Below are 27,057 nucleotides of genomic sequence, written 5' to 3'. Positions count from 1 at the left end.
TTTGTGAGTGTTGGAACCTATTCTTGAAAGGGGTAAAGTTCTTAACAAGATAGAGAGAATGATGATCGGTTTTATATGAACCAGTATTGAATGCCTTTACATTGTTTTCCTCCTTCCTTTTATAGAGGGGAGGCATTATACATAATATATATTGGTTACATTTATGTTTCATATGTCCAATAGCCTATATTGCTTTCCTCCGGTCCTATGACTTCCTGGATCTTTATCCCGCAGGTTACGCCCCCATCCTGGGACAGCTATACATTGGGCCACCAACCGGATCAGGCGTGTGGTGGGCAGTTTCCCTCCAAATAGCTTTCTAGAATGCTTTCCTTGTTAGGCTTGTTATTATCTTTGTTGGGTCGGAGCCTACTTACGAGGCCCATCTCATGGGTAGGCTCTTCAGCCATCAATGCTTCCTGGTTCCAAACTATCAAACCAGACCCGTGCTCGCCCCGTCAAAGTTTGGGGGAACATGAGGCACCACATAGGCGTGGACCAACCACTCACGAGCCCATCTTCCCTGAAAGCATGCAAGTGGTCCTCGGGGTCCTGCGCATCGTCGTATTTATCCACCGTGGAAGGGTATCGTACCTTTGGGGGTAGTGGGGCTTCCACTATTCGCTTGGTGAACTTAGAGACATCAGACGTGTCTCTGGGTCGGTAGGGGGCTTCCATAGGGTCCCCATGGATCTTCTCCTTTCCCTTGACTGAAGAAATGAGAGTCACCAAAAATTCTAGCAACGTGTCGGGACCTCCGTCGGTAACATCTCTGCCGTCTACATTCTATTATGGTCCCGGAGTTTCGAACGAGAGCCGAGCTCGAAGGGCCTCTAGTCTTTCCTTCTTCTCTTGCTCATCAAGGAAATCCATCAAGGCATCTTTGTGAGCTCTTATGAACTCGGGGGTCACCTTCCACCATTCGTTTTTGTTTCCCTCATCTCTCGGTTCATTTCCTCCCGCGTCGTCTTGCTCAGTTTTGTCTTCGACTAGCACGGGTCCGTCAGCATCTTGCTGTGTACCCGCCTCTTGTCTAGTCGTGCTTGTTTCTCCTGCTTTCTTTACCATGTTGTTCTTCCCCGAGCTTAAGGGGAATGGTGGCGGTATGTTGCTTGGGTTTTGATCAGCTATTCTTCTTCACAGTTTTGAAACGAGACTTGTGATCAAGAGGTCCCTCGGATGACGCCAATATTGGGACCTATTCCCGAAGGGGGTAAAGTTCCTAACAAGATAGAGAGAATGGTGATCGGTTTTATATGAACCAGTATTGAATGCCTTTACATTGTTTTCCTCCTTCCTTTTATAGAGGGGAGATATTATACATAATATCCATTGGTTACATTTATGTTTCATATGTCCACTAGCCTATCTTGCTTTCCTCCGATCCTAAGACTTCCTGGATCTTTATCCTGCAGGTTACGCCCCCTATCTTGGGACAACCATGCATTGGGCCACCAATCGGATTAGGCGTGCAGTGGGCAGTTTCCATCCAAATCCGTTTCCCTCCAAATAGCCTTCTAGAATGATTTTCTTGCTGGGCTTCTTTCGTTGGGCTCCTTTCGTTGGGCTTGTTATTATATTTGTTGGATTGGAGGCTTGGAACCTACTTATGAGGCCTATCTCATGGGTAGGCTCTTCAGTGAGTGAGTTGGCCGTGACACTTTATGCAAATATCACACCACCGAATATATATAATGAATCAAACGTTATCTACTATCAACATATTATTAATTATTAACATTTATAAGTTGTGTTTGTGGGCCCTAGCGACTTGTTAGTTTGGCCTTTTTTTAATAAAAGTTGTCATTTAAAAAAAACACGTTTCGGCCCTACCTTTCATATAAACCAGCACTATCTTAAATGTTTCAAGTTTCGAGTTTATCTATCGAATTAATATTCGCTCATAATCCTTACCTGAGTACTTGGTTCTAAACAGTGCAAATCGGGTTTTATCTGAAACCAGTTCGGGTTCAAAACCAGTATTGGGCCAAACCGGTTTTGAAAGACAATATTCCAAACCTATCAAACCGATTCGGCCCATGTTACAAACCGGATTGAGAAAAGAAATGGTTTTTAAAGAACGAGAATATGAATTTGTGCCAAACCTACGGGTTGGGTCAGGTTACAAACCAGTTGTTTTTAACTAGTTTCGGGCCGGGTTGGGTACCGGGTTACCAAGGCCAAATCAATTTTTTTCACACCTCCACATGCTATAATTTCATATGATTTCATATAAAGGTGCACAAACTAGGTATTTTTAGGAACCGAAGCCGGAGTCAATAAAAGTCAACATCGGGTCGGGTAGGAACTGGTTCCGGGTACAGTCGGATATTTGACCGGGTTTTGGGTAGGATCTGGCCGTGTTTTGACCAGGTAAAGGTGGAACCAGTTACGGGAAGAAATTCAATGCCAGGTCGTACCAGCGGGTAAAAACTGGTTTCAAGTCAGGTATACTGGATCGTGTATTTTAAGCACCTCTAATTCCACTAGCAAAGTTGGTAAAGGCCATCCGGTGAAAGTCCAGTAAAAATAGGCCCATAATTATAACAGGGCCCAAATTTGTATCTGCCCTAACCGGAAAATAAGCAAGCATCGGCCATCACTGCAGCCTATCGTCTTCCGTAATCAACTGTAGCTACAGGCAACAACGGGTGTTACACAGGTAGTAAGTGACACGTAGGCGAGTCTCATAAACGAGATCAATTACTTAGAAATCAGTTATCAGCAGTCATTATTGCATCAAATTGTGTTTACATTGTAGAACTGTACCAATTATGAACCCTAGAATTGATTCTGTTGCCATTTCACTTTGCAATCTTCGTTTCTGTCAGATTAGTGGCATGGTAACATGAAATGAATCATGTAATGTTATGTCATTTCTGTTATATTGAATATTGCTAGCTGTTAACCTAATTACTCAAAAGAGTCCTTAAAGTTTTAAACACACGTCTGATTCATATTTAGGCATGATTTGATATTTGTTTTATTTTCCATGCTCTGTTTAGTAAGGTGTGCATGAATCCGAAATAATTGATTCGAAACCGAAACAAAAATGACGGTTTGGTTTGATGTTGTTGTAAAAACCTAACTTACGGTTCGGTTTTGGTTTCGTGTGTAATAAAAACCGTAAACTCAAACCGAACCATATTTATTTCATTTTTTTATTTTAAGTAGTTTCTAAGAATTTAATAAATAACTCCATATTTTTGCTCAAATGCATAATGATCAATTGGTTATTAATTAACAAATTGATTTAGGCCTAAAATTAATATTTTTGGGACAAATTTTTGTTTGGCAAAAAATTAACAAGCTCAAATGGCAAAACCAAAAATAACAAATCCAAACCGAGCCCAAACTGAGAAACTGAAATCGGAAAATCGAAACCGAATGGTTTTCAAAAGTTTAAAAACCGAAGTTTTTGTTTTCGGTTTGGTTGTAGCCCAAAACCGACTCAGACCGAAGCGTGCACTTTTGTTTAGTTTGTTTTCTTGTTGTAACTTGTAATTTATTTATAGAGACGATTCAACCTTTGCAGGCACTGCTAACATACCTGGCATGAAACCTGCACAGTGGTGAAGAAAATGTCCGCACTCAACATCATGAGCAAATCACGGGCATCAAAAGCCGTTCTCAACCAACTGAAACCTTATTCTTTTTCCCGAACATTTCATACATCACAACGATGGCAGCATGTTCTTCCTAGCCAAACAGTTACTACAAATCACATAGAATCTTGTGATCGAAATTGGAATAATGGGAACAGGCGATTCTTATCCATGTCATCCTCAGTTGGTGATAGAGTCGTTCGTGAGCTTTTAGCTGAAGTAGAGAGAGAAAAACAGAGGGAGAGAGAGCAGAGAAAGAAGGCGGGTTTGGGTACAGCTGATATAGATGCTGAGGATGATGAGGATTACATGGGCGTGAGTCGACTTATTGAGAAACTGGAGAAAGAGAATCAAAAACAGGTTGACCCGCGTATACTTAACATGAGGGAAGAACCCACTGATTCTGAAAGCGAAGAAGATGACCATAGGTTCACTCCTGAAGCCATTCATAGAAGACAAGAAATCGTGAAGAAGAAATTGATACGTCATGAAGAGCTTCTTGATAATTTCACTAAATCGGGTATGTTTTGTTCATTGACCTTTTGTATGCGATGTTACTAAACTTTAAGGAAACCGTTTAAAAGAGTTGAGTGGGTGAAACGCCATCCAGAATGTATTTCAATGCAAAAACCTTTTCATTCAGATTATAAAAATAAAGCTGATTATTATTGAAATAATGTGATTTCTGTAATCATATTTGGCAGACTGAGAAACTAAAATATTGGACAATGTGTTTTAGGTCAACTCAACCTGTTCTGCACAAGTTTCTCATTTTGGCCAGTTATCCAATCCATATATTTTGCCACCTCTAGCTGCTACTATGCTAGATAGGCCTTTAGGCGAACAGAACGAACACGAATGGGGCATGCTTGTGTTTGTTTGCTTAACTTTAACCAAACAAATGATTGAACACAAACAATTAAACGAACTGGGTTTTTTTGTTCTTGTTCGTTCGTTAAGAAATTGAACGTGTTCATGTTCTTTTATGTTTGTTCATTGATAGTGTAAACAAATGGTTTGCGAACATAACAAACATGATAGTTTCTGAAGGATGAGAACAGACTATGAGAATTCAAAAGATTTTTTTAAATATGCACAAATCTGTTTAGGTGTTTTTGAAGCCTGAAAAAAGCCAGGAAACTGCAAACACCGATTAAAAGTAAACGTGAACATCAAACTGTTGGACCTAAAAAATAATAATAAAACTGGCCGGTGATATTTTAATTTCATGAATTTATACTAAATTGTAATGAACCTAAATTTTTAATGAATATATACACGAACAAACATAAATGAATTTAATTTAACAAATGTTCATGAACATAAATGAACGAACTCGACATGTGTTCATGTTCATTCATTTGACTAAATGAACAAACAGCTTTTTTCATGTTTGTTCGTTTATTAAATAAATGAACATAAACGAAGATTCTATTAGATGGTTCATTCAGTTGTTTAAAGGTCTCATGCTAGATTGATATTTGTGCAAACCTGTTTTTATTTTTTTAGCTAGCATTGTAGTTATTATATACTTTTGTTTATAATATAAGCTTATGCTTGGTTTTTTGAAATGATGATACCATCTTTGATCAGAGAACCTTGATGATGCATTCAAGTGGATGAATAAAATTGACAAATTTGAGGAGAAACATTTAGCCTTACGGCCTGAGTACCGTGTGATTGGTGACTTGATGAACCGGTTGAAAGAAGCCACTGGGAAAGACAAGTTTCTTCTTCAACAAAAGCTGAACAGGTCAATCAGAATAGTTAAGTGGAAGGAAGCTTATGATCCTAATAACCCTGCTAACTATGGTGTCATTCAAAACATGCAATCACAACATGATCCTGCTGAAGATTCTGATGCTGAAAGCAGAAAATCATTGTTAAAAAGTGCATCACGGGTTGATGATGATGATGAAGAAGAAGAATTTGATGATGTTAAAAGGACTGATGATTTAGTGTTGGAAAAGTTAAATTTTATTGATAGGCAGCTTGAAGAGAAATTAGCACAGTTGGATCATACTTTTGGAAGAAAAGGTAAGGTTTTGGAGGAAGAAATTAGAGATCTTGCTGAAGAAAGAAATTCCTTGACTGAGAAGATAAGAAGACCGCAGTTTAGAAAAGTAAGCATTTTTTCATTGGCTTTAATGCTTTATTATTTAATACTTAGAAAATGCTGACTTGGCATGCTGAGATTTCTTATATCTTGTAATTTATTTCATGTTTGTTATATCTAAGGTTTGTTTTGTTTAATGACAGGGTTTTGATGTGAAACTTATTGATGTTAACAGGACATGTAAGGTTACAAAGGTAAGTCTTTGGTTTTTAGATTTTATTAGTTATACTTAGAAGTTTTTTTTTTCTGTTTTTTCTTTTTTTAAATTTGTGATTGTTGTTTTTTTAGGGAGGGCAGCTTGTTAAATACACAGTAATGCTTGCTTGTGGTAATTATCATGGTGTCGTTGGTTTTGCCAAGGCAAAAGGCCCAGCAGTCCCTACTGCATGTCAGAAGGTAATTCGCTATTTTTATGTTTTTTTTAATGTTAACTAATAATCAATCACAATTTTTACTATTTTATGTAATTAAACAGGCTCATGAGAAATGCTTTCAAAATCTGCATTATGTAGAACGACATGAAGATCATACAATTGCACATGCCATTCAGACTTCTTATAAGAAAACCAAGGTTTGTGCTGAGACCCTTGAAAAATGGAAAATAGAAATAAAAGTGGACAGTTTAATTAAATTAAGTTTTTTTAAAGGTGTATCTTTGGCCCGGGCCGACTCAGGGTGGCATGAAAGCAGGCAGAACTGTTCAAACTATCTTAAATCTAGCTGGTTTAAAGAATGTGAAGTCCAAGGTAATAACGCAGCTCAATTCTCATTTGGGCAAACAATATCTGATTGCTTCTTAACGTGTACTGTTTTAGGTTGTCGGGTCAAGAAATCCACATAACACTGTGAAAGCTCTTTTCAAGGGTCTGAATGCGGTAAGTGGCATACATTTAAGATATCTTTTTAATGTATTCATATGATTGATATGGATGGACATAACTCAAATCGACCCGAACATGAATAAATGGTTTAAAACTGTCATTGTTAATTTGAGGGGGTACATAAGTAGGCCTCTCCATTTGGAGCATCGAAGTGATGAGCCCACATGGGCTTCGGAGCCCTCTTAGGCGTTTTCAGAAACTATATTCTTAAATCACGATACATGAAACGATGATTTTGAATTCTCTAAATTTATGTTTTTGATTCTTATTAACAGATAGAAACGCCGAAAGATGTGCAAGAGAAATTCGGACGTGTCGTGGTGGAATCATATTTGCTATGATGAGATGATTTTGAATTCATTTGTGACCTGTCAATGTGTTGTATGCATATGATGTGGACCATGAAAAAGCCACAGGAGAAGATTGAGAAAATATTTATGGGAACATTTGTATTTTATGGGAACATTTGCTAGTTATCACATTTTAATTCATGTTCGCCGGACAATGAATGGCTACCTCTTTTGACTAGTTGCACCTTTTTTTTTTTTGAAAAAACTAAATTCATTAAGAGAAGAAAAGAGCAGCTTGCAAGTAACAAGAGCTCAATAGTCAAACATACCGTAACACTCACAAAATTTTGAGTCAAATTTGACAAGTTTATAAAGTTAAAGGACTAAAATATTCATAAGGTAAGTAATGGGAAAAGTATGATAAAGAAAAGAAAGCATTTTTATGCTAAGGAAATAAGTAAGGAAACTTTATCCTACATGAAAAGTGGGAAATAATTGAAATCACTTTATAAGGAAGGAGCTATCCATGTAATGTTCTTGTATGGCCAACCACTCTCATTAGTCCTAGGGGAGGGTGCAAAGCACCCGACGCGCACGCGCATGGGCTCCGGCACGGGCTCGAGTGAAGGGCGAAATGTGACGCTTTGATAGCACACTTTGCACTTCGCACGCTTGCATAGAGACGAAATCGAGATGTGGCAAGTTACCAAAAGATCAGGGACTAAAAATGAACAGATTTGAAATTTTTCATCTTCGCGATACGCGAAGAATTTGAGTTGCAACTTCGCGATACGCGAAGATGCAGGACACGTCACGGGACACGTGGCAGACGTGGCGACACGTGGCAAGCCTACGCGATGACTCACCTAGGCTAGTGCACCTTCGCGATACGCGAAGATGCACAGATTCAGGCTATAAATAGCCGGCCATGGGGATGAAGTCTCCATCACCTCACATCTCACACTTTACCTCGGCTTCCGTGCCATTACCCCGACAATTCCGATACGCTCGTTGTCTAAAAGTACGTGCAAGTAGGAGCGCTACCCACGTGAAGTTTAAGCATTTCATAGATAAGAGTAGGGGTTCTGCCCGATTATTTTGTTATATATGGCCTAGACCCTAGTCGGGGGTATACCTTGATCAAATAATAAGTGAAATGTAGCTTTCATAAGATAAGATTATGAATAAAATATTATTCTCTATTATAAAGATACTAGTTTTAGATCCTGTGTCACACATGGGATAATTTAAATTATAAAATTATAAGTAAAAAAATAATTATATAGCGTATATGAAAAAAATTGTATTATATATATGCTTGTATCTATACAATGTGTACACAAATTGATTTTATTTATATCACAAAATGATTTTTTAAATGAACTTAATAAAAAAAACTGTCCGTGTAAAAACGTACCCGAGAATACTTCTTTCTATTGAAAAATTCATTCTCGGTCTCATATATGTATAACCAAAGAATTTTAGTTATGAACCAATTTCGGAAATAAGACTTATCATACGATAGTAGTTCTAACCACCCAGCCTAAATACAAAAGAGGCGGCGTTACCTTTATTGATATATTTATCAATTTACCACCCATCAAAGGAAACTAGGGCATTAAATTGTAGCAGTGGATGTTCTTCAAAAACTATGTTTTTCTGAGATACACCATGCAAAAGATCTTGAAAAGTTTCAGAGGGCTTCTCGACTTTGTCATAATGACAATATAAAAAATAACATGTTAACCTATTCAATTTTATGAATATTTTGTTTCATTTGAGCATAGTTTTGCATGACATGCTTCCCTACAACGTTCTGATCACCATTTATGAAAAAATTAATGTTGACATAAATATTTCAAAGTTGATAAAAGTTAGAAGCATTGATAGGCATGGGGTTGGCATGTCGAAAGTGTTCGTAATCTTTTCTTAAATTTCAATAGTTGAGGGAAAAATAGTTAATTTACCAAATCCCGAACCTTTTGATTATTTCAAAAAAATGTACTTAAAAATAAATTTGAAACCCGAATCATGTTTAAAATTATAACTTTCATACTTTTGACAATTTAAAGTCAACACTTTGAACACATAACAAATTTGACGATAAATCTATTTTGCATTCTCAAACTTTTAAAAGTATTCAAAATTTTTATTTTTGACTCGTAACAAATTTTGACCTAAATGTAGTTAACTTGTACCAAACAATCTATTTACCAACTTTTGACCCATAAAATCAAATTTAAGTTCCACAAAAACCCGAAACAATTTTCATTTGAAAAACATGATTTGTTGTTGATTTTTGGAATTCACCAAGTATTTTGGAATATATAGTAAAATAATATGTTAATATTTATATTTATAAAAATATATAGATATTATATAAATATAGTGTAAAAGGAAAGTGAATAATTATTGATTTATTACATATATTATGGTATATTAGTTTTGGAGGGAAAAAATTGTAAGAATTAACCAAAACATGACAAGTGTCCACATTTATTTTACTTTATTAGAATAGGTAAATATCTTATGGATGAAGAAATGAAATATATATACGTTTCTTCATGATAAAGAAACGTATTATATAAATGCTTTATAAAATGAAATGAATATCAAGGTAAAGGTTATGCAAATAGACTTAAGGTCTAAAGCTAAATCATATATCTAGTTATTTATAGAACGTTATTCTCGTACTATATGTCCGAGATAAAGATCAGACATCTGTTGGTGAGAAATCTTGAAATCAATAAAAGGTGAACACGTCCAAACCTTTTTATAGTGTGAAATGTTTTATGACGTGAATACGTCTATGTACTGTATTTTTGAAAAGATATTTACTCTTTACAACTATGGACTGTTATCCATATGTAAAAGAGTTATGGAAATATTTGCATGAGGGTTGGTTCAAATCCTCTAAAAATTTTTGATACAAGGTAGTACTAAGCACTCAGACTAAAATACATATGTGTCTGGATCCTTACATATATGTACTGTAGTGGGCACACTACAGACATACTAACCATGAGGCAAGTGACTGTCTCTAGGGCGAGTGAAGTCCGATTATGTGGTTTGTGCGTATGTTTAGTTCCGATGAGATGGGATTGAGACCCACTGAGTCGTTGAACACTATTGGTTTTGTGTCATTACGAATTGTGAAAATGTTTTATTAAGTCAGCGTATTCACCAACATATAGCTGACGTATTTTCAAAATGTTTTCATGTAACCAAGAGTAAGGTATAGAGATGGATGTGCCAGTGGAGATAGAAGATCACTAGGCATAGAATGCAGCTGATGGCTCAGTTAATTTTGTAATGAAGCATATATATTAAACTTGTTTTAAACAATAAATTTTGTAAAACAAACAAGGGTATTTAATTCCCTATATTATGAAAGTAAATATTTTAAATTAACATTTTCCGCTGCAAACTTTGATAAATTAACAAAAGCGGTACCAACTGTGAGTCACACGCCTAGGCCCGAAGACGTGGTGTGACACATACAAATCGAAAATACAAAGTGACAAAAATTGGCAAGTTTGCAAAATTAAATATGCATCAATCTTTCCAATCCAAGCTCGCTCTTCTGCTCCATAAAAACGATATCTCCCATTTATCACCTTCCTGAAAAACTTGTTATTTCTCGTTCTCTAAATCAATCAAAAAGTTACAAAAAAAAAGATTGCTAATCTCACTTTCCATCTTGTTTGTATTCTTGCAAGGGAGGTCCAATAGCTCTATAATCGACACCATGTTTTAACCCAATTTAGAATGATGGCCCAAATCCAATGTGGGAGTTATGATCAACTCATGATTGTGAAGTAGTTAACCCTTACACATACAAGGGACCACATTACATTTTCATCCACCTCGACTAAAACTATTTAAAATAAGATCTACCGGTTTAATAAAATCAAAAAGTTAGTACCCTCATTTAAAATGGAATATGATCAAATCATATACCAAATTCAAGCTAGTACCTTCATTCAAGTTTCACCGATTTTACACACATATATAAATATGATTTTAAAACCAGTTGCAAACCACTTGATTGCATAATCAAACCGAATGTCAATTGATTGCGTTGTGGCGTAGTTTTCTTGGTGATGGGAATGATAGAATGAGTTTGACATGTTGATGAAGAGTAGCTAATCAACTAGCGAAACTGCATATCAATTCCCTAATGCATACCGTCTTGGGAGAGCTCAATGTTTGAGAGCAAGAAGTTTCAAAATTGATGGATTGATGGAGAAGAAACATAGATAAGAAAAAAAAAGAAGAATAAAAACAACTATCACATTGTTTAAATCAAAACGACACTGTTTAACAAGATTTTGAAATAACTCATTAAGAATAGTAAAATTACAATTAGTAGTAACATTAGAACCTTTTGGATTGAAATTCTTAGTGACGCACTCTCAAGAACTATACCATATATGTAATCGGTTGGTCAATACAAACTAATGTTAAGCAGATAACTTTGATAATCGTATAATAAACTTATACCTTTTGCTTTAGTTAACACATAAGACCATTTGTTATGGGTCCTTATCCTAATTATTCATCATTCGTCATGTCCACGCCACCTTAGCTTTTCTTCCATCTTGCAACCCCATCACTCAACCCATGTTATACCTTTTCATCATTCTCCGCAATTCCATTTTATCTAATAATAAAAAAGGAAAATGAAAAAAATAAACAAAAATAAGTTGATTGGAAGAAGGGGGACCAATGACTTACGTGACCACCCTCATTTGCAACCTATCACTAGTGACCAAGGGGAGGACGACTCAGTTTTCCAATGAGCTCACGGGTACCACGTAGGCCACCCTGTGAAACTCAATAATGTATACCAGATGACCAAATAAGATTGTTAAAACCGTCTACCTTATTTTCATTTTTAAAAAATCCATAAACACAGATATCGGGTTAAAATAGATGTTTTCCTCATTAAGGGCTTACCCTTTCTATTACTAGTCAATCATATCTTCAATAAAAGAGATTTAATCATTCAAAACCCTATTATTTTACCCACAACTCTCTAAATCTAAATTTTAAATTTATATTATTCACCAAAATAATATCCAGAAATCACAATCTAACAAAAAAATAAAAACAATTTAACCCCTTGATTACACAATCATCATCACCACCGTCATCATCATTACATTTACTTCACTTTTTTTTTTCCGAACTGATTTACTTTACTAATGACAGTTAATAATAATAATAATAATAATAATAAGATGAGCATCCCGCGATCCGACCCGAATTTGGCGGAAGACAAAGGCACCCAATATTCATTCTTCAGATTCAGTCAAGTTTCTTCTTCCCCGTTTCCAAACACAAACAGAAACAGATGACTGCCTTTATCAAGCTCGATGACTCTCCAATGTTCCAGAAGCAGGTTGCTTTAACCAATTCTTCTCTTCTCTTCTCTTCTCTTCCTTATTATTATTATTATTATTATGCTACTTCAACTTCTAGGTTTTGCTTAATTCGATTCTAATCTAATCTAACTGCCTGTAAGTTAGGTTTATCTACCAACTGTTTATTGACTTCAATTTGTTTATTAATGCTACTGATTTGGGGAAGCCTAGATTCAATGTTCATTGAACACTAGTTACTGTTACTACTGAGTATAATGAATCATAAACTTCAAGTTCTAGGTTTTGCTTCCGTTATATTGTATCGTACCTGTCGGTAAGTTAGGTTTTTAGTGCCATGACTTGTGGCAATCTAGCAATTGTTTGCTGACTTGAATTTTGGTTATTAATAGTTTAATGCTAGTGATTTGGGGACAACTTGGATTGAATGTTAGTTGAAGGCTAGTTAATGTTGCAGATTCGATACACGTACTTGAAGAAACGATGTTTATCTGAAATGGTTTAAAGTAATGTAAAAACTTATAAATGTGTTTGAAATTTGTTCTCGTGTTAATGGTGATTATGGAGTTACTATTGAATATAATTCATCAAAAATTTTAAAGTTCTAGGTTTTGCTTCGACTGTAATTGACCTGCTTGTAAATTAGGTTTGAAGTTAGGGTTGTTATAGTGCTTTGAGTTGTGGCAACCTAGCAGTTTTCATTGAGTTGAATTTTGGATATCGATGCTAGTGATTTGTGGAAACCTATAATGTTAAAATGAGGACTAGCTAATGTTGCAGATTTGATAAGCTTACTCTTTTGATTGAGTAAATAATATTGAAAATTACCATACATATATCCCCAAGTTTCTGGATCTGAAATGCTTCCAAGTAATGTTATAACTTATAAATGTTTGAAACTAGTGGCGCTGCGGCGGGGACACAGAATTCGGTCGGAATCGTGAGAGGATTAAAAAACTTGACAAAAGTAAGCATAAAAGTTCTGGGGAAAAATGAAAAAATAACTAAAAGAATTTGGAGAAAACGGGGAACGGGGCTTGAACCCAGGTGAAAACCAGCAACGTAAACTGTTTAAAGATAAAGAATTATTAAAGTTCAGGGGCTGTATGATAACTCTATTAAAATTCAGGTGTTGAAACATAAGTTGGTTCAAGAAAAACAAAGAACCAAATTTCGGTTGACTCAATGAATGCCACGTGGGCCAATAGTGAATTACTGCTATAGATGTAGTTTTGAAATGCATATAGGTATAATTTGTTCTTGTCTTAATGGTGATTTGCCTATTTTATAGAGTTTCTACTGTATATAATGCATCATAAACAAATCATCATATTCGCTAAATCATTCTTTTAGTGATGGAATGAATTCATGTAATTAGGCATACTCTGATGAGTAAATTAAAACTGCATACCTTGTTGTAGTCTTAAATAGTGTCATTTTTGGATAGGTGCGATATCTTGAACAGACAACAGATGAGCTAAAAGTGCGTTGTCAGAAGCTACACAAAGGGAGCAAAAAATATATGTAAGTTATGAACCAGTTCTTGATTTAGTTATCAATAAAGTTAGGGTTTAATGCATTATAGAACCATGTAGATCCATAGTAAATGTTTATATTATCACCACAGGGACGGGCTTGGAGAAGCATGCAATGTGGATCTTATATTTGCTGATGCGTTAGAGGCGTTTGGTGGTGGCCAAGATGACCCTATCAGTGTATCTATTGGAGGTTAGTTAGTGGTAACTTACCCTGCTTTGGGTGCTACTTTTACTAAATACATAGAAGTTACTCCATTTTTTTTTGTGTTTCTGAAGGTCCAATAATGTCGAAGTTTGTTAATGCTTTTCGTGAGATTGAAACTTTTAAGGAGCTTCTTCGTTCTCAGGTAAGTAAATGAATTGCTTCAAATTTAATGATCATTTATTTCAAAGAAACAAAAAAAAAATATCAATGATTATTTACTCATATAACCCAACTCATGTAGATTTCTGCGTTAAGCTTGGATAATTGATAAATGTATAATACCATACAGATATACCAGGGGTGTTATTGTACATCATTCGTTACAATAATATTTGTCAGGCAAATGTAGAATGCACATACTTAAAAATAAAAAGCATTAACTACAAACTTTAAAATCTTGAGTTCGTTACATTAGTTTTTGTTATTCGACAATGCTCATAATAAAAAAGCAATAACTACTGTCTTTAAAATATTTTAAGAAGCAACTTCATATTATATTTGCAGGTTGAACATTTGCTTGTCGATCGTTTGTCTCTGTTTTTGTCTGAGGATCTTCAAGCCACAAAGGTGATCCTCTTAAGGCTATTTTATATTGCGTGCGATATTTTTTTATTATTTTTAAGCCGCAGAGGCTATTATCATTAATGAAAAGTAGGTTTAAAATCGCATTAGATACTATTACTATCCAATCCTTTTCATTATCCTGACACATTTATAATTCCAGTTCTCCATCATATAAAGTAGTTATATATCCACATCTTGTTTTGTTCAGGACGCACGTAAACGACTGGATAAAGCTTCACATGCATATGATCAGGTACATACACTTTGAATTCTCATTATATTATTCCTGTTTAATCTTCAGTTTAGGCAAACCCTTCGCATAATTAGGCGATGTTCTAGCATTTTATTCGTGAACGAAAAAAGAACTTTCTCATTTAGCTTATCAATTATGTGCTAATACTCATAAAAGCTAAGGCATATAATTTCTCAATGATTGCAGGCTCGTGAGAAGGTAGCATCTTTGAAAAAGAGTACACGGGATGAAGTCGTTGCTGAATTAGAGGAGGTATAGTAAGTAGTATTTAATGCTGTGTGTTTTTCTGTATAAAATACATGCATTGCATCTTATTTGTAGGAACAACAAAACGCAAAATCTGCATTTGAAAGGAGCAGATTCAATCTAGTATGTTTAATTAATATGCAATCCCTTCTGTATATATATTTTTGTCATAGTATTCAAAATATAAGGTTTAAGATTTTCTCATTGGTGTCTTTCAAGGAATGCAGGTGAATTCTCTCATGAATATAGAAGCGAAAAAGAAATACACGTTTCTGGAATCCTTAAGTGCAATAATGGATGCTCACTTGAGATATTTTAAACTGGTGCGTTTTCTTTTCTTTTTCTTTCCTTTTTTTTTTGTAAAGTTTGGAATTTTGGATATTTTATCTTGCATATCAATATGTGCCGAATTTGTGCTAACCACACTGTTGACTGTTTTGACTTTCTAGGGCTATGAATTGTTGAGTCAGATGGAGCCTTTCATTCATCAAGTTAATTTTTCACCATATTCTTATAATTAAGTATTTATATTTAATGTTAAATAACGTTTTTTTGTGTTGATATTAGGTTTTGACCTATGCCCAACAATCTAAAGAACAAGCAAGTATTGAACAAGATAGACTTGCAAAGAGGATTCAAGAATTTAGGACAGAAGAAGAAATGAAAGAAGCAGTGCCTAATAATTTGGGGCATGGTGGTAGTGTTAATGGCATCAGAATGAGTTCTGATAAAAATATAGATGCAATAATGCAGTCCACTACAAAAGGAACGGTAAGTAAATATTTTTTTGTATTGTTTTTATTTTATTTTCAAAATCACATCCAGACACCCCCTAATGTATTTAAATTTGTTCCAGGTACAAACCATCAAGCAAGGTTATCTTCTTAAACGATCTTCAAGTTTAAGAGCAGATTGGAAAAGACGGTTTTTTGTACTTGATAGTCGGGGGAACTTATATTATCATAGGGTTTTGCATAACAAACCTTTGGTGTGTTAAAACTGCACTTTATTTATATAAATTTCATTTCTTTTTATGACAATGACTCATATGTTGGTTTAGGGCACACAATCAACAAATTCACTTGCATCAACCGAACAACATAGTCGTATGTTTGGGAGGTTTAGATCAAGGCATAACAGGGCAGCATCACATGATGATGAAAACTTAGAATGTCATACGGTTGATCTTCGTACCTCAACGATTAAAGCAGATGCTGAGGATTCAGATCTGCGTTTGTGTTTCAGGATTATTTCACCCATGAAAACTTACACATTGCAGGTCAAATTTTTGTTTTCATATTTTTAGTCTTGAATTATGAAAAGTTTGTTACTTAATGCATATCTTTTTGTGTATATGGTTTTTGCAGGCTGAAAATGAAGCTGATAGGATTGACTGGATGAACAAAGTAACAGGAGTGATTGCCTCACTCTTAAACTCTCACCTGAAGCAGGTAAAAACCTTGAATCAGTTGAATCTAGTGGAATCTGATGTTTTACAAGTTGGATTCTAATGTACTCTGCAGACGCATTTCAACAGAAGTACACTTGAATCAGTTGGTGAAGAATCTGATGTTTCGCAAGTTGACAACATGGGATCTATACTTGATAACATGAATATTAATCCAGCAGATAGTGTTTCCAGTATTCTTAAAGAGATTCCCGGAAATGATTTATGCGCAGAATGCGGTGCACCTGAACCCGATTGGGCATCTCTTAATTTAGGCATATTAGTGTGCATCGAATGTTCTGGGGTCCACCGGAATCTAGGAGTTCACATATCAAAGGTGCCTTTTTTTAACCACTGCTATTTCGACCCATTTTGTTGATTTGGGTCGGTTCATCTCAAATGGGTCAAATAACAAAATTTGGCTGGTTTAACTGATGCAGGTTAGATCAATCAACTTTGATGTGAAGGTTTGGGAACCTTCTGTAATTGAGTTGTTCCAGAATTTGGGCAATGCATACTGCAACTCCATATGGGAAAATCTACTTCAAATTAGGTTTGTATAAACTAATACAATTAAATATTTTTGTCATCTCACTAACCTCAGTTTATGAAATTAATTATGTAGTGAGAATGGATCAGATACTATTGCAGTTAACAAACCTAGCCCTAGAGATGCATTTCAACAGAGGGAGAAGTACATCATTGCCAAGGTATACATTTATTTAATCATCCCAATACTTAATGAGGCACAAAATTTTGAATCATTTTTTGGTTTATTTAATCTAGTATGTGGAGAAACGGTTAATTTCTCAACAAGAAACCGCAACTAGTACTCCTTACACCACCAGAATCTGGGAAGCAGTTAAAAGCAACAATATACGAGAGGTGTACCGCCTTATTGCCACATCAAATACAAGCATCATCAACACTACATATGATGAGGTGGCGGGTGTGGATATGTTTCATGAACATGATTCTTCTAAACATTCTAAATCTGATCCATTATTGTGTAAAAAGATGGAGGATCCTAGTAAGCCGGAAAGTTGTCTTCAAGGGTGCACATTATTGCATTTAGCTTGTAACTTAGGTTATCAGGTGATGCTGGAGTTACTGCTACAGTTTGGTGCCGATATAAACCGGTCAGATTACCATGGGAGAACCCCACTTCACCATTGTATCTTCTCTGGAAACAACAAACTGGCAAAGTATATGATTAGAAGGTGATATTAAAACTATTAGTCTTAATTGTTATATGTTGTCACAGATTCTTGTTAATATGATGTATTGTGTTTCAGAGGGGCGATTGCATCGATTAAAGATGGTGGTGGTCAGGGTGCACTCGAACGGGCTATGGAGATGGGGGCGATTACTGATGATGAGTTGCTAATCTTGCTTTCTGAGAGCAAATGAGGTTTTAATTTACTGTTAATTACTATTACCCGATAGGTTGCGTGAGAAAGGGGTAAACCCACAATCTTTTTGTACTTAAAATGACTGTAAACAGGCCTTTTTGGTTGCATTTGTGATGTAATGCTTTGTCGCTTTGTCTCATGTTATCGTGTTTGAGAAATGGTTAGAAATACAAAGGGTTTTCTTGAAATGTATCTGTTATATTGTGAGTTTGCTTTGTGTTATATTGTGGATAGTGATTCTGTTGTGTGCTTCAACTTGTACCCGTCTCTTACAAAGATGCTCGCTCGGTAATTTGGCACAGATTTATACAAGCGTGTTCGTTTCGTTGAAAAGCTCGGTTGCTAATTATATTTTAGACCGTTGAACGAATTCCATGAATATATAAAGTTTTATAAATTATTTACCTTAAATTAAATTGTATTGAAGTGTTCAAAGCATCTAGAAAACAACTGTATTTTTAATAATTCCAACTATTAAAATGATAAGAAACCACTGCATACAGAACAATATCAATCTAACAACACACAAAGATGTATAATTCATTGATGGTAGATCTTTAATGGTGATTATAGTGAATGAGAGGGGACGCCCTTTTGGTGTGAACCTTGGTTGCTCATTGGTGATGGCGGTGACGGCAAACTCCTTTTCCCCCCATCTTTCTTCAAGGCAACAGGTTTCTGTAACAAATTTCTCAATCTTTGTGTACTTGCGAATTCTGTATCTAATCACACGAAAAAGATAAGTCATTGGATTTACGTTTTTACTTACAAAATGGCTAGTGAGATGACTTTAGCTTATAAGTACGCATGTATAGAAATGGGACAAGGATTGCCTGATTACCTGAAACGACGTCAACATTAATGGTGTTATGATGATCACGTATCAATAGAAAGACAAACACCAAAACTGTGACTTTTGGAGAAAAATTTGCCATTTCTGTTTTCGGGTGTTATGTTTCTTCCCATCTTTTATATACGTATAAACCAAACAAGATTCAAGTTTTTTTAATCATGTTTCAAACCAATGTGGAAAACGTTGGGGGTATATTATGAAAATGATTTTATTTGTAATGTTGTGTCATGTGTGTACATGAATGATCTAATCTTCAAATCACGGTTGACTATATGTTATAAAAGTTAGTCGTGTTAAGTTATCACTTTATTCTTTTGAATGACGAACACTAACTAAACGATTGGAAAACCCTCAAGGAAGGGTTTGATGTCGTGAGGCCTCATCCACCTAGTGGTGCTTCACCCAGACTTAAACCTGGGAATATGTCACATGAGTGGGATTAAAATCCCCAACGTCGTACAAAAGAAACACTTAGGCGAACCTAACGTAAAACTCCTTACCACCCCGTCAAAGTGGTGACTGCAGTTATCGCTTTTTTAATAAAATAGAATCCAATGAAAACCATAATAAGAGAAATAGGTTTTCTGTAGTTAGCAAATACGAACTCTCAATTTTTTTATATTAATAAACAAAAATTTCGAACAAAATGAATAAAATTCAAATGAGATTTCTTCAGTTAGTTGGGTCAACCGAAATAGAACATGTATACAAACAAAGCATAAAAAAATAAAAATAAAAATCAACTTTTGGTGTGCATGTATCTCCAAAGGTATCTCTATCATTTGTATGCTAATGGACTTGTTTGTGGCATATAGATAAGCAAATTGTGTTGTTTCTCCCAACAAAATCGAGTTTGTGATCCATAATTGACAGTCAAGACTCAAGAACGAATTGATATGACACGAAATGAAAACACACACAAAATCAATATTGAATAGCTCTCAGTATGTCATAGAGAAAATATAATCCAAAAAAAACATATTACACATAATTAGTATTTCTCGTGATAAATCCCAAGTTCCTTGCATCCATGTGTTCTATAATGTCTAACAATAACTCGTTTTATGTAGACACTTTAACTTGCTACCAAAGATATTACCAATTATAATTATAAAGCAATTAGAAAACATATTGTAATTACAAAAACACATAACCAACTATAACCTACTTGTCATTATTGGTCTCTTAAGTTCACCAACTTGTGACTTGAAGTCCAAAATTACCAACAGACAATGCCGTAGATTTAGAAATAGGATTAGACGTGCCCTTTTATCATTTTAGAAAAACCATCTTTGGATTTTCTTTTATAGCGATATATCAGTTGAGATAACAACAATACCAATGTTGTCTACTTCTTAGCGATATATCTAAAATTATGATAGTGTCAACAAGACAATTCTTTTGTATTCATATTCTGTGGTCTTATTGTTAATACATAATATGAGAGCCACCATATAAATACATGGAAGTAATCAACCTAAACATGGTAGGAGCCTCAAAATAATGAGTAGCAAGAATTAAGGAGTAACAAAAGGCAAGTCAATATGGTAAGAATTATAATGTTGACCAAGACAAATCTTTCACTCCGCCTCAAGATGGAGCATGGAGATTTCGAATGCCATCTTGTCGAGTAGAAAACGTAGTTGTTGGGCTCCCAATGCCTTTGTAAACAAGTCGGCAGTCTGCATTTTTGTGTCAATGTTCATTCGTTGAATGTCTCGAGACTCCACTCTTTCACGAACAAAATAGCAGTCCATTTCTACGTGCTTGGTTCGTTCGTGATAATGTGGCGAGCAGCTTGATTATCACAAAATAGGGGAGTTGGACCAGTAGGGGCGATGTCGAGTTCTTTTAATAGCCATCGCATCCATAGAACTTCACTTACCGTTGCAACCATGGCCCTATATTCAGCTTCTGCTGATGAGTGAGAAACAACAGACTGCTTTTTAGTTTTCCATGATATGGGGGCACCACCCAAGAGGATAAGATAACCTGTTCTTGATCGCCTAGTGAAGGGGCAACCAAGCCAATCGGCGTCACAATAGGCGGTTAGTTTGGTTCCGCCTTCTCGAGTGAGAATGATGCCTTGACCAGGAGTTGTTTTTAAATACTGTAAAACTCGAGTAGCGGCTTCCATGTGGCTTTGCCGTGGGTCGCTAACAAATTGGCTTAGCACATTAAAAGAGTAAGCGATGTCAGGTCTAGTAGCCTGCAAGTACAAAAGCCTCCCAACTAAGCATTTGAATTGATTTGCATCTACTCGTGGTTCCGTCTCATTCTTTTTTAACCTTAAATTTTGCTCCATCGGAAAAGCAATCAGGCGACAACCTAGCATCCCACAACCTTCCAAAATGTCAAGAGTCTATTTTCTTTGACTTAGGACTAAACCTTCCGAGGTACGTGCCACTTCAATACCAAGGAAATACTTTAGTACACCAAGGTCTTTAATACTGAATTTATTGTCGAGGTGAGTCTTGGTTTACTGGATGAAAACCAGATCATTTCCACTAGAATTACGTCATCAACATAAATGAGGGCAGCTACAAAGATTCCTTCTCGATGATGTATAAAAAGGGAGTGGTCTGACTTAGATTGGGAGAAACCGAAACTAAGTAGGACGGTAGTAAATTTGTGATACCAATTACGAGAGGCTTGTTTAAGACCATAAAGTGACTTTCTAAGATGGCACACACGAGTTTCATTTTCTTTAGAGAATCCCTAAGGAATCTTCATATATACTTCCTCGTCCAAATCTCCGTGCAAAAAGGCATTATTAACATCAAGTTGGTGAATGATCCATTGCTTTTTTTACAGCAACGGCCAGAAGGGCCCTCACCGTGACCAATTTTGCAACCGGGGCAAAGGTGTCATGAAAATCCACCCCTTCTAATTGTGTAAATCCTTTTGCGACGAGCCGAGCTTTATACCGTTCTACTTCCCCATTTGGGTTGTACTTTATTTTGTAGACCCATTTGGAGTCTATGGCATGTTTCCCATTAGGTAATGTTTCAAGTGTCTATGTTTTGTTCTCTTCGAGAGCTCGTATTTTGGTTTTCATGGCTTCTATCCATCTTTCATCCTGCATGGCTTCCTTAAAATGTTTGGGCTCATCATGGGAGGTGATGGCCGTTAGGAAAGCCTTGTGAGAATTAAAAATTTTTTCATATGAAATAAAGTTAGCAATAGGGTGTACCGTGGATGTTTCTTGGTTGGAAGCGGGTTGTGTAGTGTCGATCGATGGTGGAAGTTTGACACAAAAGTCGGTTAGATGTTTCGGATGTGTTCAGTTCCGTTTGGGCCTGGTTTCCACAGCTTTAGGCTCGTCTTGGCTTGTTGGTCCGACTGGGCCAACATTTTCATCAGGTTGATTATTTAATGTGTTGATCAACATCTTCATTAGGCTGATTAGTGATTGTTGTTTCTTGCGGGGCAACCGAGTCATCAACCTTTTGGTGGGCCTCACTTGATGGGCTTTGAATGTCATCATTAATTGAGTTATGGTTGGTTGGGCTTTGATCATTTTCTTCGTTTTGCCTTTTGTCAAATTGGGTACTGCCATCTTTTGTTTTGTATAAATCATAGATTGATCCATGAAAGCCATGGATTGGCCCACATGAATGATCAAAAGGATCAATTTTATTTGTTTCTTGAGCAACAGCAGCAAACGGAAAATTTTCTTCATAAAACATGACATTTCTAGAGTTAATTATTTTGCCACTTGTTATATCATAGACTTTATACCCTTTTGATCCTGGTGGGTAACCCATAAAAACCCCGGGCCTCCCCCTCATTTCGAACTTATCTCCTTTTGTGTCATTGTTTTTAAAATATGCAAGACAACCAAATACTCTCATATGATCGTATTCCGGTTTTTTATTAAAAACTAACTCATAAGGAGTTTTGTTTTCAACAACTGAGGAAGGTAGACAATTTATAATGTACGCTGCTGTTAAGACACACCCACCCCAAAAACGTTTAGGCATGTTAGCTTCAAATTGTAATGCTCGGGCTGTTTCGAGTAAATGCCTATGCTTGTGTTCTACCACCCCATTTTGTTGGGGCGTGTGAGGGCAAGTAGTTTCTAATAAAATTCCCTGTTTAGCATAAAAATCAATCATAAGATTAAATGTGAATTCACCTCCATTGTCGCATCTAATTCTTTTGATAGACTTCCCAAATTGTACATCTATCATTCTGTGGAAATTAATCAAACAAGCACTAGCCTCGTGTTTTTGTTTGATAAGGAAAACCCAAACAGATCTACTATAGTCATCTACTATAATGAGAAAATAATTTGCTCGAGAATAGGAGGGTGTGCGGTACTTACCCCAGATGTCACAATGTAAGAGTTGGTTTTGATAGTACTAATTGGGAAAGGTAAACTAGTATGTTTTGCCTTAGCACAAGCATCACAAACCTTATTCTTATTCTTAACAGAAATATTTTGCAAGAAATCAAGTTGATTGAGTTTACCTTTTGAGGCATGGCCCAACCTCTTGTGCCATGTACTTAATGTTGAAGATAAAGCTTTTCTTTCATTCCCTAGCATCCCCATTCGATACAAACCTCTCTTCCACTTACCCGCACCAATCAAGTCCCTCGAACGGAGCCCCAACATAACACAAAAACTAGGAAAAAAGGTCACGACACACTGAAGATCATTGGTTAGTCGATTAACCGAAAGAAGATTGCAATTAAATTCAGGGACGTTTAGTACTCCCTTCGGTTTAATGCCTCCTGGTAATATGCAGTCACCTCTTCCCTCAACAGGAATAGTTTCCCCATTTGGTATTATAACAGGAGGCTCGTATGTATTTTTTCTTTTGTTTTCAAGAAGATCGCTTCTATAGGTGAAGAAACACTAAGTGAACCCTGGGCAGATTATAGATAATTTGGGGGTTAAGTAATGTTTCTCACGAGGATGAGGTCTGGCAGAGAAGGTTGTTCTTCAGGGGACCTGCAAAACAGACACCGTAAGCTCGTCACTGAGAAGGGGGGGTTCCTCCTTGTGACCACCCTCCGGCGTGAGAATCAGACTAGATTGCTCTGAATATAAGTGTATATTAAGAGATTGCTAGATAAGATTGAGATATCAGATGATGTCCTTACCATTCCAAGGTGTTGGAGTATTTATAGCCGAAGGTAGGTTTCCTAGAAGGTACAGCCGGCTGAATAGTATTCCTGTTCTACCAACAGTGGACTACGCACAGGCCATGCTGGTTGGTGGATAGGCTACGGCCAACAGTAACAAGGTCGGCTGTACACTGTTCTTTTACTGCCGGCTATGCACTGTTCCACCAACTGTAGGCTGCGCACGTCCCATTGTAAGGGTTGGTGAGTAGGCAGCGGCTAATAGTGACAAACAGTACTAGAGGGTGCTCCTCCTCGTACTGTTGTCGGTGAGCTGTCACCCTGTGATTGGTTCATGGGCTGTTCTGATCAAATCGTCTGTTCTGCCCATACCTTAGTAGGTATAGTACGAAAGACCTTCCAGAAGCATACGGACTGGCTCATTTAGGCGGGAGTATTCCCGCCTTGCTCATTCCTTCATGTGACTACTGAAGTAGCTAATGCCTTGTGCGTGTAGCCTTGCTGTTAGTGCGGGTAGCCTTCCCTGATGGCTTGTATCCGCAGCTGCGGGAACAGGCGGGGTACTTCACCATTGGGAGGCTTTCCCTGCGGGTACAGCTGGCGTACTGCGCGTAAGGTTCTCTGAGCATGGTGGGTCCTGCTGGAGCAGTTGGTCACTGCGCAGACGTCCTTGTTCAAGGTGAGTCTTGCGGGTCCAACTGGGCTCTGCTGGGACCTACCTCTTCAAGTCCCCCCAGTCCAATGTTCTTCTCATGAATTATTAATAAGTGAGGTGAACTTTTGGACTTAGCAAGGGGTTTTGAAAAGGGTTTAGTTTTAGGTTTTCCGTGGTGATTCTTCCCGCGGTTTTCCTGATGTCACGCAGAAATTCCCGACTTTTCTGCTTGATCTTTGGGTGTGAAGCGGGTAGGTTTGTAACCTCCTCGCACGTCAGGAGCGTTGAGTCCCACTTGTGTGGATTCTCCATGGGGTTTTGGTAGTTTTCAACATATTGATCAATTATGCTAAAACCACCAATCCCATCATGGAGTTTCAAACAATATAGTTCTCGACGTTCCCGTCATGCGGGGATGTTACTCCCGTTTCCGCAAGCATGGCCCAGAAGATCCTTCTTGGTTTGAATTCCCTGCAGAGTGCTAAGTATGTGAAGGGTTTTGCCTTGACACTGTACCCGCACTCGTCTTACGGTTACTTTACTTCCAAGGTATTCCTGGCGTCAATTCCCTGCGGGTGCTAAGTATGTGAAGGGTTTTGCCTTGACACTGTACCCGCACCCGTCTTATGGTTACTTGGTTGCCAAGGTAAGGGGTATTTTCCCGCTTACTTTTGAATCTTTTTGAAATTTTTTTTTTTTTTTTGAAATTCGAAGAGTTGGTGAAAGGATAAGAACAGTCCAAACCTCTGAAACGTCGTGCGACGGTTTCTTCTGACTGTGTCAGGACGTGCAGGAAGTTATGGTAACGTGACAGTACCTGGTCATTCCAGTCGCTTTTTCAGGCGCGTGGGCCCGTTTTTTCGGGCGCGTGGCCGCGAAATTAATGGTATGTGTCCTTTCAACAGCTGTTGCCAGCTTGCTTTTTGCCACGTGTCATAGTTTCATTGCACCTTCGATTTCTCTCTCCTCCGCATTAAATTCATCGCATTAATTGCGATTAGTATATAAAGGGGGAGAGGGTTCTTTGTAATTCATACTTTCACTCTTCTCTTCATCTTCAGAACGATTTCCGGCGAATACTCATCTTTCAGCCGAGCATTCTCTTGAAATCGTTTCCTTCTTTCTTTTGCAAGATGTCGTCTCGTGATCTCGAATCTACAGCCGATGACAAGAGTACTGCTGGCGAGTGCCAGTGTGCTCTGCCTGTCGATCTGTACCAGTACGTCGTCAGGAAGTTCATGCTCGAGCCTCTCGAGCCTGAGTTTCCTGAACCCCATCAAACGGTGTACGATGCCCCCAGAGGCAAGATCGGGGTATATGCTGCATTCTTTGTTTATGGGAATCTTAGGTTCCCATTGACAAAGTTTGTTTACCGTGTCCTGGAGAGGCACGGTGTGCACCTGACCGAGGTGCACCCGATGGCGATTGCCAAGATTCGGCACTTCGAGTGGGTGTGCCGGATTCTGGGCATTGAGCCCTATGTTGACCGCCTGATGACCTTCTACACTTGGAGGTGCATCCAGGGGTGGTATACATTGATAACCCGGATTAAGGGTTTGAAAATCTGCGCAACCGAGCGCAGTCTTCGCTCGTGGAAGAGGGAGTTCTTCTACATCTCCGCTCGCGCCATCCCACTTGCCATGAAATTCAAGAACGGGCAAGCACTTCCCAGCCTTCACGCCTCCAACTACGAGGAGGCGGAATGGTTTTCGAAGATATCCCGGGTCCAATCTCCGGTTTACCGGTTTGCGGAGTCCGGGATGGTGATGTTGGGGATGAGCCGGGTGTGGAAGGAGGCGGATGCGCAAAAGATCCCAATCGTCCTTGAATACGGTTCGAACTCTGTCCCTTACGGTATGCTTTGTTTCTTTTTGTTGATTTTGAATTTCTTCTAACTTCTTTCCTGTTTATTTCAGAGGGGAACGACTTGCAGTCGCTCCTGAACCCGCGGGAGGCTGACGGTCCCGCTCGGATGGGTACTCGCGCTCTAGACGAGAACGAGTTGCCCATCCTAGAACAAACGGCGGATCGGTTCGTGGAGGTCTACCCGCTAGGCCACTAGATCCTGAGCGCCAGGCGGCCAGGTAAGGCGCTATTCAACCCTCGACCCCTCAATGTTGAAACCTCTGCTGGAATTCCTCTAATCGTATGTTCTGATGAGGAATCCGCAGATGGTCCTCCGTTGGTGCGGAAGAAGAAGGCTGCCGGCGGGAAGGGGAAGGAGAAGGTGGCCTCCACTGCCGATCCGGTGCCTCGGTCTGATTCGGAGACCGAGAGCGACGAGGTGGCGGGGAAACCCGGTGGTGACAAGACCACCGCTCCGGAGGCTGCGACTGTCACCTCCGAAGAGCCCAAGAAGACGACGGTGAGCGGCGCAAAGAGGCCGGCTCCGTCGGGTTCGTCCCCGCCTCTCCGTACCTTTAGGCTCAAGAAAACCCGTAAGTACTAACTTCCTTTTATCTTTTTCATAGTTTTCCATCATTAATACTTGTCTTCTTTGTGCAGGCGTGGATGTTG

General features: G+C 37.7%; 2 protein-coding genes across 2 annotated transcripts; both read left to right on the top strand.

Annotated features, from left to right (window-relative positions):
- The first annotated feature begins 2,569 nt into the window (after positions 1 to 2,569).
- Positions 2,570 to 6,976, top strand: LOC143632126 (uncharacterized). Its single transcript, XM_077100706.1, has 9 exons — positions 2,570 to 2,662; positions 3,536 to 4,125; positions 5,199 to 5,728; positions 5,865 to 5,915; positions 6,010 to 6,117; positions 6,197 to 6,292; positions 6,369 to 6,467; positions 6,537 to 6,596; positions 6,878 to 6,976. The coding sequence occupies exons 2-9, from the start codon at positions 3,582 to 3,584 to the stop codon at positions 6,941 to 6,943; spliced, it is 1,554 nt and encodes a 517-aa protein (XP_076956821.1). The 5' UTR covers positions 2,570 to 2,662; positions 3,536 to 3,581; the 3' UTR covers positions 6,944 to 6,976.
- A 5,242-nt stretch (positions 6,977 to 12,218) lies between these two features.
- LOC143632125 (ADP-ribosylation factor GTPase-activating protein AGD4-like) lies at positions 12,219 to 18,048 on the top strand. Its single transcript, XM_077100705.1, has 19 exons — positions 12,219 to 12,296; positions 13,724 to 13,800; positions 13,904 to 14,004; positions 14,091 to 14,161; positions 14,524 to 14,586; positions 14,792 to 14,836; positions 15,023 to 15,088; positions 15,158 to 15,205; positions 15,310 to 15,405; positions 15,532 to 15,573; positions 15,650 to 15,853; positions 15,939 to 16,070; positions 16,143 to 16,361; positions 16,450 to 16,533; positions 16,606 to 16,866; positions 16,970 to 17,082; positions 17,155 to 17,239; positions 17,316 to 17,749; positions 17,825 to 18,048. Exons 1-19 carry the CDS (start codon positions 12,249 to 12,251, stop codon positions 17,937 to 17,939), a joined length of 2,304 nt encoding a protein of 767 aa, XP_076956820.1. The 5' UTR covers positions 12,219 to 12,248; the 3' UTR covers positions 17,940 to 18,048.
- The last annotated feature ends 9,009 nt before the right edge of the window (positions 18,049 to 27,057 follow it).

The sequence above is a fragment of the Bidens hawaiensis genome, unplaced genomic scaffold (assembly GCF_021521415.1).
Source record: "Bidens hawaiensis isolate Kalapana, Puna unplaced genomic scaffold, B.hawaiensis_p1.1 tig00006365_1, whole genome shotgun sequence".
NCBI classification, from domain to species: Eukaryota; Viridiplantae; Streptophyta; class Magnoliopsida; order Asterales; family Asteraceae; genus Bidens; species Bidens hawaiensis.
Note: the sequence above shows the minus strand (reverse complement) of the source record. Positions and strands in the feature narration are given on the sequence as shown.